At 41.5% G+C, this 10,072-nt stretch overlaps 1 protein-coding gene across 2 annotated transcripts in view; it reads left to right on the forward strand.

Annotated features, from left to right (window-relative positions):
- The window catches only part of Sarnp (SAP domain containing ribonucleoprotein), a 56,728-nt gene extending 49,223 nt beyond the window's left edge, over positions 1–7,505 (forward strand). For both annotated transcript variants that reach the window (XM_075954697.1, XM_075954696.1), the window contains 2 exons: positions 4,769–4,858; positions 7,230–7,505. In XM_075954697.1, the coding sequence (XP_075810812.1) occupies positions 4,769–4,858; positions 7,230–7,271 (132 nt within the window). In that variant the 3' untranslated portion in view covers positions 7,272–7,505. The remainder of the gene's footprint in view (positions 1–4,768; positions 4,859–7,229) is intronic.
- The last annotated feature ends 2,567 nt before the right edge of the window (positions 7,506–10,072 follow it).

Genomic DNA, 10,072 nt, shown 5'->3' on the forward strand with positions numbered 1-10,072 from the left:
ACATGATCTGAGTTTGACAATTATCAGAGACCCTGCTTAAATATATTAGGTGAAGAATGATTAATGACACCCACATTAACCTTAGGTCTGCACACACACATGTACCTGCATACATACAACTCGCATACCCCCCCCACACACACCTGAATTCTGTACAGTGTATGTCTGTAATCCCAGAACATGGGAAGCTGAGGTGAGACAATTCAAGGGTTCAAGGGTAGCGTGGATTACCTGATTAAAACAAAACAGCAATAACAATAATCATTATAATACCACCTTTATTTACCTTATATGATAGTTCCTATATGGTAAACACTTTTTTGTTTATGTGACTTTTATCTTAGAGCATTCTTTTTTTAAAAATATTTATTTATTTATTATGTATGCAATATTCTGTCTGTGTGTATGCCTGCAGGCCAGCAGAGGGCACCAGACCCCATTACAGATGGTTGTGAGCCACCATGTGGTTGCTGGGAATTGAAGTCAGGACCTTTGGAAGAGCAGGCAATGCTCTTAACCACTGAGCCATCTCTCCAGCTCCTCTTAGAGCATTCTTGAATGTCTTAGTAGTTCTTTCATTGCGTCTTTTTCTTAATATTCCTTGAGGACTTGGCATATATATAAAAGAACAAGGAGAGAAGCCAGTTTGGAAAAAATAAGAGTACCTTCTGAAGGGCCCAGTTTGCACTGCCTTTATAGCGGGAAGCACACTGATGGGTCTGCAGAACACATAGCTACTGTGGTAGAGCACCTGAGTTGGTTTCCAAACCCGTGTGGGCAGCTCCAGGGAATTTGACACCCTCTTCTGGCCTTCTCAGGCATGTACACATACTCACATTTAAAAATAAAAATAAACCTTTAAATAAAAAATGTTTAGCAGGCTGGCAGTGGTGGCATACACCCTTAATCACAGCACTCCGGAGGCAGAGGCAGGTGGGTCTCTGAGTTTGAGGCCACCCTGTCTACGGAGCTAGTTCCAGGACAGCCAGAGCTACACAGAGAAACCCTGTTTCAAAAACCAAAAATAACAAATAAATGTTAAATGAAAGCTTATTAAATGTAGATTATGCTTTCTGTCCTGCACGCTCCTCTTTTTTTTCTTTTTCTCCTTGTCCTTTTTTTAGATGGGGAGTGGATCTCTTTCTGGATCTCAGGCTGATCTTAAACTTGTAATGACCTCATTGTACTGAGTCCTTGGGTTATAGGCATGAGCTACCACATCCAGCCTATTCTGTTAATTTTTCTTTTTTTTTTAATTTCTTTTTTCTCTTTCGTTTTTTGAGATAGTGTCTCAGTGTAGCCCTGGCTGTTCTGGAACTCTCTTTGTAGACCAGGCTAATTTTGAACTGAAGATACCCTCCTATCTTTGCCTCCTGAGTGCTGGGAGAATGCTGAGATTAAAGACTTGTGGCCGGGCGGTGGTGGCGCACGCCTTTAATCCCAGCACTCGGAAGGCAGAGGCAGGATCTCTGAGTTCGAGACCAGCCTGGTCTACAAGAGCTAGTTCCGGGACAGGCACCAAATCTACAGAGAAACCCTGTCTCGAAAAAAAAAAAAAAAAGGACTTGTGTCAGCACCACCAGGCAATGTTTATTTTTCTTTTCTTTTTTTAAAAGATTTATTTATTTATTGTGTATTTGGTGTTCTGAATGCATGTGTCCCTGCAGGCCAGAAGAGGGCACCAGACCCCATTACAGATGGTTGTGAGCCACCATGTGGTTGCTGGGAATTGAACTCAGGACCTTTGGAAGAGCAGGCAAAGCTCTTAACCACTGAGCCATCTCTCCAGCCCCCAGTGTTTATTTTTCTTGTGTGTGTTATTTTTCTCCCTCTACTAAGTGGGCACCAGAGATAAACTTGGGGCATCAGGCTTGACAAGTAAGGGTCTTTACCTGCTGAGTTATCTTGCCACTCCCTGTTTTTTTTTTTTTGTTCTTATATGGGTGTCAATTCTTACTTTATAAATGAGATTTTTGTTTGTTTGTTTTGCTTGTATTTGGGACAAAGTCTCTAATATTTAGTCCTAGATATAAGTTATATGTTTTGAATTTACATTTGCTGGAGGGAAATAAAGCATTTCAGATAGAAACATTTCTTTTCTTGAACAGGAGTATGGTGTGTTTGGTGTTGAAAGGTTGAGAGAATCATGGTGAAGGGAAAGGTTGACAAGGACAAACTGCACTAGGTCTCTCTGCTCCTTGGCGCATGAGCCCATTTCTGTACTTGAGCATGGCCTTGGGGAATATTGGCCTGGTAAATGGAGAGAGAGAGAGAGAGAGAGAGAGAGAGAGAGAGAGAGAGAGAGAGAGAGAGAGAGAGAGAGAGAGAGAAAGAGAGAGATGTTTTTTGATTGTGGTAATTTCCCTCCAGTGTGTCTTCCTAACCAACGAATCAAAATCTGTCAGTCAGGATGGTGTGACATTGTATGTTTCTATGAGATAGTGTCAGTGCTGTAGGGTCAGGTTGGGAGAGCAGAAGAACTGTGTTGATTAACTGGCACTGTTCATTGCTTTTCCCTGAAGGGCAAGGAGGAAATGTGTGATGTTTTACTCTGTTGTCTTTTTGAGGTGCTCACCGTGCAGCTCCCAAATAAATCACGCATGGTGGCTTAGTTTTATGAGTGTCCGGCCTTGGCTTGTTTCTTGCCAGCTTTTCTTAAATTATCCAGCCTATCTTTTGTCTCTGGATTTTTATCTTTATTTCTGTCTATCTTACTTTCAGTCTTACTCCGTGACTAGTTGAACCCTAAGGTCCTCCTCTCCTCTCCTCTCTTTTCTTGTTCTGTTTATTCTCTCTGCCTGCCAGCTCTGCCTGTGCTTGCTCCTGGCTTGCTGTTGGCTGTTCAGTGCTTTATTAGACCATCAGGTGTTTTAGACAGCCAAAAAAATCACAGCTTCACAGAGTTAAACAAATATAGCATAAACAAAACCAACACACCTTAAAAAAAAATATTTCCAAACAGGAAGAGCTTCTAGAAAGGAGCTGAGGGTACTGGGTTGGGGAGGGAAAGGCTGGCAAGGTGTTTGTTGGACTGTGGAAGATATATTTGGAACAGAGGCTTTACCTAAACCTCTAAGTCCCCTGGTCTGAATAAAAGAGAAGCTCGTCTGGAGTCAGTGGTAATTAATCAAGACCTTTTCTTGGCTCATTCTTCCCTCACCTTTCAGCTCAAAAGGTGAATTCAGACTCTCCATCAGAATTAAAATGAGGAAATAGACTGCCCCCTGACCCCTCCACACACAGTTAAGGCAGGGTGGCACATACCTGTAATAGAAGCACATGGGAGAAGGTCATCCTAAGGAATTTAGGGAGTTTAAGGCCAGCTTAGGCTATGTAAGACCTTCTCAAAAATCCCATGGAACTGGAGAGAGGGTTCAGTGGGTAAAGGCACTTGGTGTGCAAACCTCATGATCTGAGTTCCACTCCCAGAACCCATGAAAAAAATGGAAGAGAAAGGTTGTGGAGAAAAGGGAACACTTCTGCATTGCTGGTGGGAATGCAAGCTCGTATAGCCCCTTTGGATGTCAGTGTGGTGATTTCTCAGAAAATTAGGAAACAACCTTCCTCAAGACCCAGTAATACCATTTTGGGGTATATATAAAGGATGCTCAATTGTGCCACAAGGACATGAGCTCAACTATGTTCATTGCAGCTTTGTTTGTCATAGCCAGAACCTGGAAACAACCTAAATGTCCCTTTACCAAAGAATGGATAAGAAAAATGTGGTACATTTACACAATGAAGTACTACACAGCAGAAAAAAATAATGACAGCTTGAATTTTGCAGGAAAATGGATGGAGCTAGAAAACATTATTTTGAGTGACGTAACCCAGACACAGAAAAACAATTATCACATGTACTCACTCATAGGTGGTTTTTAAACATAAAGCAAAGAAAGCCAGCCTACAAACCACAATCCCAGAGAACTTAGACAACAGTGAAGATACTAAGAGAGACTTACATAGATCTAATCTACATGAGAAATAGAAAGTAGAAAAAGACAGGATTTCCTGAGTAAATTGGGAGCATGGAGACCTTGGGGGAGGGCTGAAGGGGGAAGGGGAGCAGAGAAAAATGTAGAGCTCGATAAATATTAATTAAAAAATGGAAGAGAAATGACTTTACAGGGGTAACCTCTGACCTCAGGTGCCCTCCATCATATACACATAATAATAATATAATAATTAAAATACACAAAACATGCTGGCTCACCATATTCCTGATAAGCATGCATTTTGTAGTAGGATTTGTAAGGTAAATGGCCTTCAGGTTTGTTTGTGCTCCCAGTGATGGCCGTTTCAGCTGCAGTGTATTGTTTCTGTTGCGCTTAGTGTAGAACTGAAATTTTTTTATTCATTTATTTTATTTATTTATTTTCATTCGGGACAGGGTTTCTCTGTGTAGCCCTGGCTGTCCTGAAGCTCACTCTGTAGACCCGATTTGTTAGAGTGATTTGTTTTCACAAGAATCCACTCAGGCTTCCACAAGAACTGTCTTAATCCTTTCTGAACAAATACTGCTCACAGTCTAGAAAAGGTCTCCTCACTTCCCACTGTTGTCACACTAGGTATTCCCCAAACTTACATGAATCCTTGGGCCAAAGTGCAGCTAAATCATAGTAGCGGGGTGTTTATTTTATTTGTGTGATCCTTGGTTCTTGATATATATGGTTGGCTTGCATGTTGTAACTAATAAATTAGTTTTATTCCTATAAACTTTGTAAATAGAGAATAACTTGTTTCAACTGTTGCCTTTATCCTTTGACAGTCTGAGGATGATGAGAAGCTGAAAAAAAGGAAGGAGAGATTTGGGATTGTGACAAGTTCAGCTGGAACTGGAACCACAGAGGATACAGAGGTGAATTAAATTTAGAATGCTTCATAGAGCTCGTCATACAATCAGACAAAACCCCACCAAAATTGTGTGTGCACGTGCACACACATGCCCTCCCATGTCAAGGCTTTCTGTGTGGGGGTCAGAGGACAACTCTGGGAGTTCCGTTTCTGTGATTGTGAGCTTATTCAGGTGGGCTGGTTTATGGGCATTCTGGAGACTTGTCAGTTGTCAGGCTTGCTTGACTGACACTTCCACTTCTTTCCTCATCCTTCTAGGACTCGTGTGTGTGTGTGGGGGGGGGATTTCTCTGTGTCACCCTGGCTGTCTAGACCAGGCAGGTCTCAGAATCACAGAGATCTGCCAGTCTCTGCCTCCTTGGGATTAAAGGTGTGCACCACTAACACCCACCTTTCCTTTATGTTTGTTTGTTTGTTTTCATTTTTGGAGACAGGGTTTCTCTGTAGCTTTGGCGCCTGTCTTGGTACTATTTGTAGACCAGGCTGACCTCAAACTCACAGAGATCCACCTGTCTCTGCCTCCAGAGTACTGGGATTAAAGGCGTGCACCACCACCGCCTGTCTCCTCTCTGTTTTTTGAGATGGCCTCTCACACTGAACCTGGATGTCACTAATGGGTTAGGCTGCCTGGTCAGTGAGCTCCAGGAATCTACCTATCTTCCCCTATCCAGTGATAGCTTTACAGACACAGTCCTCATGGTTATTTGTACAATAAGCATTTTACCAACTGGACAATCTTACTAATCCTTAAAGTTTCTTTATAAATAAGTATATATGCCATGAAAATTATAAATCAAGAGCTGGAGAGATGGCTTAGCAGTTAAGACCACTTGTTGCTCTTGCAGAGGACCTATGTGATCCCCAGCATGTACTTGGTGCACATAAATGTATGTAGGCAAAACAGTCATGCACGTAAAAGAAATCTAAAAAAATTATAGTCAAATCAATTTTTGCTCTTTACTAGGGAAAAAAACTAAAGGAATCTGTAGACTTTGCTCTACTGAAATAAAACACTTTATATTAAGTTTATTGATTTAATGAGATGAGCTTGCTTCAGTTCTGCTTAGAATTATTTCTTACGTGGAAGCTGTCAATAAGCCAGGTATTTCACTGAGTAGGTACATTGGCTTCTCCAGGTTAAAGAGGGTGGTAGGAACAGTGGCTTTGGTTGGAAGTCATTGTCTGTCTGTAAGGGAGTAGTAGTTCTGAGGCACTTGCAGTTTACATGGGCCAGAGGAGTTTTGTCTCATTTGAAGGAATTATGTCATTAGTTCAAGTGTAATGGGCTTGTAGTATATTCTGCTTTTAAAAAAGCTGTATCAAACCTGCAGTGTGAGTTAACTACAGAAAACTTCCCTGTGTTCTGGGGCATAGTTGAAATGAACATAGAGAACACAGAACTTTTTCTATGTCACTCATGGCTCATTTTGTGCCCTCTTCCCTATACTGCCTTCTTTAAGAGTTGCATAATATACAGAACTTCTGAGCCCCATTTGTAGTCCCCGTATGACACTGGTAGTTAAGTAGATATCTGAAAGTAACTAGGCTACCAGTTATGTTAGGTTAGGTTATGCTTAGAGGCATCACTGTACCACTTTACAAGATGAAATCTGCTAAAGAATATTCAGACATGAGGGGAAAGACTCCATTAAAAAAAAAAAAGCAAACCGGTTGTAGTGGAGCATGCTGGTAGGATTTGCTGGTGGAGGCAGAGGCAAGAGGAACACGTGTTTGAGGCTACTGGTAGTGGTGGTGTGCACCTTTAATCCTAGCACTAAGAAGGCAGAGGCAGGAGGATCTCTTGAGTTCAAGACCAGCTGTCTACAAAGCTAGTTCTTGAAAACCAAATTGGGCGGGGGTGGGGGATCCATAATAAGGACTTTCTTGCAAACGCCCTTCCTTCTCCAACTTACTCTTTCTGCACTGAAGAGTCAACTTCTCTGTGAGCTAGAGGCCTAAGACATAGCTACTGCCTCATTGTAGCTGCTCTGTGGATAGTATTGCTCACCGTTGTCCACTGAAATCTTGCATTTTCTGCCACTCTTTCCTTCTCCATTTCCCCTTGGTTGTTTTCTCACCTCACACCCTATTTATTTAACCTTTATTTTTATGTTATATTTTGTTTGTTCAACCTTTGTTTTTTATGTTATGTGTATGGGTGTGTTTTGTCTTCATTCCTCACCTTTCTTTTTCACGAAACCTCCCTGTTTCTGACTGGATAGCTGGAGGGATTCAGGAATAAAGTCTCTGGCTTGAAGTCAGTGGTTCTCTTCTTGGGCCTTTTGACAGTTAATGTGGGTTTGGGTTAAAGCTGACAGAAGCTTAATCTTGCTATTGTCTTGCAGTCTAATTTTTTTCTTGCTTTTTCATTACAGGCCAAGAAAAGGAAAAGAGCAGAGCGTTTTGGGATTGCATAATGAAAAGTCCATGCTTTCTGCCCCACAGTGGTTTCCATTTCTCAAACTCTTGTTGGTTTTTATACACACACCCTACACACAGTCATGTGCCTCACAGTGAGGAAGTGTGTGCCTTAGATAGGTACATCCTTAAATTCCAGCAGCAGTTTGATTTAACTGCTACTCTGCATTAAGGTTGTTATATTTTTGTTTTTAATTATTTTGATTATTAATAAAAAGAGAAAGAAAAGAGAACACGTGTTTTATTAGGTGCTCCTTTAAATTCCTAGAGCCAGATTAGACCACACAGGGCATGTCAGTGGCAAATATTAGGGGGAATTAACTGCAATGCCTTTATCCCCTAGGAAAGAAGATAAGAAGATGGAGCTTACCTTTTAAGCTTCTTTCTTCTCTTCTTCATACTCAGAGATATGCTTTTATTTATTTTTCACGATGAGGCCAAGTCCCCCAAAGCTTGAAAAAGCCAGGTGTTGGTGGCACCTGCTTCTAATCCCAGCACTCAGGAGGCATAAGCAGGTGGATTTCGGAATTCAAGGCCAGCCTGGTCTACAAAGTGAGCTCCAGAACATATAGCTACCTAGAGGGCTACATAGAGAAACTCTGTCTTGAAAGAGCAAATAAATAAATAAGTAGAGGTTGACATAACCCATTGAGATGATATGGAGGAAGTGCGGGAGATTTTAGGGACTGTAAGAGTGACTGATAGTCTTCTGCTTTAAGTTAAGCTTGGCTGAATAAAATAGGATACAAATGGTCTGGCATGGTACTCTCTGATTAGAGCAGAAGTCAATGTATGGGAGCTTGGTGGTTATAGCTAAAGAAGGCAAATGGGCTGGCCAGTCCTTAGAATGGAAATCCAAAGCCTGACTGTATGTCAGAGATATTATGTATTGATACCTAGGTCATTGGGCCATATGTAGAACAAGATGCCTGGTTTTTGTTTGCATCCCCTATCCCAGTACTGGGGATCAAACTTGGCCTTGTACCTGCTGGATAAGCACTTTACAGTGTCCCAGCCATGCCTGCACTTTCTAGTGGGGCTTGTGGGTTAGTTTGTCCTCTTCTGTTGCGGAATGCTATTGCAGCCACAGCAGTGATGCCTTAGATATCACTAAAGTTTACTTCCCTTTCTGGAAATCATTAGGTTGTCTAAGCAGACTGCTTGTTTCTCTAAGTTATATGCAGATCTGAAACCTGCTACTTAGCCTTTTTGATAAGTTAATAGAAGTCCCCTCCCTACATCCTTTTTTTTTCCCTCCTGGCCTGAGACACGCTGCTGTGTCGACCAGGAGGCCTTGAGTCAGCCTTAGAACTGTGATTACAATCAGGCACCACCACACCTGCATGGGTTTCTCGTTTCAGTCTCTATGTTTCCAGATCAATAAATGCTTGGTTTTGGAGATTTCTTTGGGAAGATCATGAAAGTTACCTTACTTGAAAACTTTGCTGACATAATTAAACCTTATGTTGCTGTGATGTAAATCCTCATCCTCATTTCTACCAAAACCCGGCTGGTTTTGTGATTAATCGAGAGTTCACCCTGCTAACATTACAGTCTTGTGCCATGGAGCACTGCAGATTGAAGGCTAGCTGGCCCCTGCATCAGTCTGCCTCCTAAGAAAGGTGGGAACCTAAGTTTAGACACTTGAGGAAAATTTCAGTGGCGCCATGGTGAACAGAGAAAAAGGTTACCCATTTATTGTATAATTTGTCACCTCCTCAGCCAAATGATGTAATTGAATGAGGTTCTCTTCCCATCATTCTCTTCTGCCGGCCCCACCCCCTTTTTTACACAAGACTGTAACCTCCAGTTAATTTTTTCCTCTCCACAGTGTCTTCATCTGAAAACCAGAAAATTGCTGTTTTGTATTAAGAGTGTAGGTTCATTAGGATTTATATCTCAGAATGATTATTAATAAATAAATATTGAAGAAATAAAGTTGATGTAAATAATATAATGTAGCAATATAGGTCTTTTAATTTGGGGGATTGGTTATTGTTTTTTTATTTTTATTTTATTTTTTTATTTTATTTTATTTTTTTTTAATATTTTATTTATTATGTATACAATATTCTGTCTGTGTGTATGCCTGCAGGCCAGAAGAGGGCACCAGACCTCAGTACAGATGGTTGTGAGCCACCATGTGGTTGCTGGGAATTGAACTCAGGTCCTCTGGAAGAGCAGGCAGTGCTCTTAACCTCTGAGCCATCTCTCCAGCCCTGTTTTTTTATTTTGAAGACAGGGTTTCTCTGTGTAACAGCCCTAGCTGTTCTGGAACCTGCTCTGTAGGCCAAATTCACAGAGACCTGCCTGCCTCTGCCTCCTGAGTGCTGGTATTAAAGTTGTGCGCCACCACCGCCCAGCTTTATTTATTTATTTTTGGGACACACAGAGGTGAGGTACCTCTGGCTGTCCTGTAAGTCCCTACATGGACAAGGCTGGCCTCTAATTCACAGAAATATACCTGCCCCTCTATCCTCAGTGTTGCTATTAAAGTCACTCCTGGTATCTGTGTTTTTGCTCTTGTTTTTGTTTGCTTGCTTGCTTGTTTTTTTTTATTTTTTAATTTTTTTTCCAATATAGGGTTTCTCTGTGTTGACCTGACTGCCCTGGAACTCGCTCTGTAGACCAGGCCAGCCTTGAACTCAGAGATTTGCTACTCTCTATGCTCTGGGATCAAAGGTGTACACCACCACAGCCCTGCTCTGATCTTAATCTGTTTATCTGCCATAACCTTGCAGAGACACATTCAATTTAACCTCAGATTCTCTCTGATCTCTCCTACCCCTCATTTTTGAGG

The sequence above is a fragment of the Microtus pennsylvanicus genome, chromosome 20 (genome assembly GCF_037038515.1).
Source record: "Microtus pennsylvanicus isolate mMicPen1 chromosome 20, mMicPen1.hap1, whole genome shotgun sequence".
NCBI classification, from domain to species: Eukaryota; Metazoa; Chordata; class Mammalia; order Rodentia; family Cricetidae; genus Microtus; species Microtus pennsylvanicus.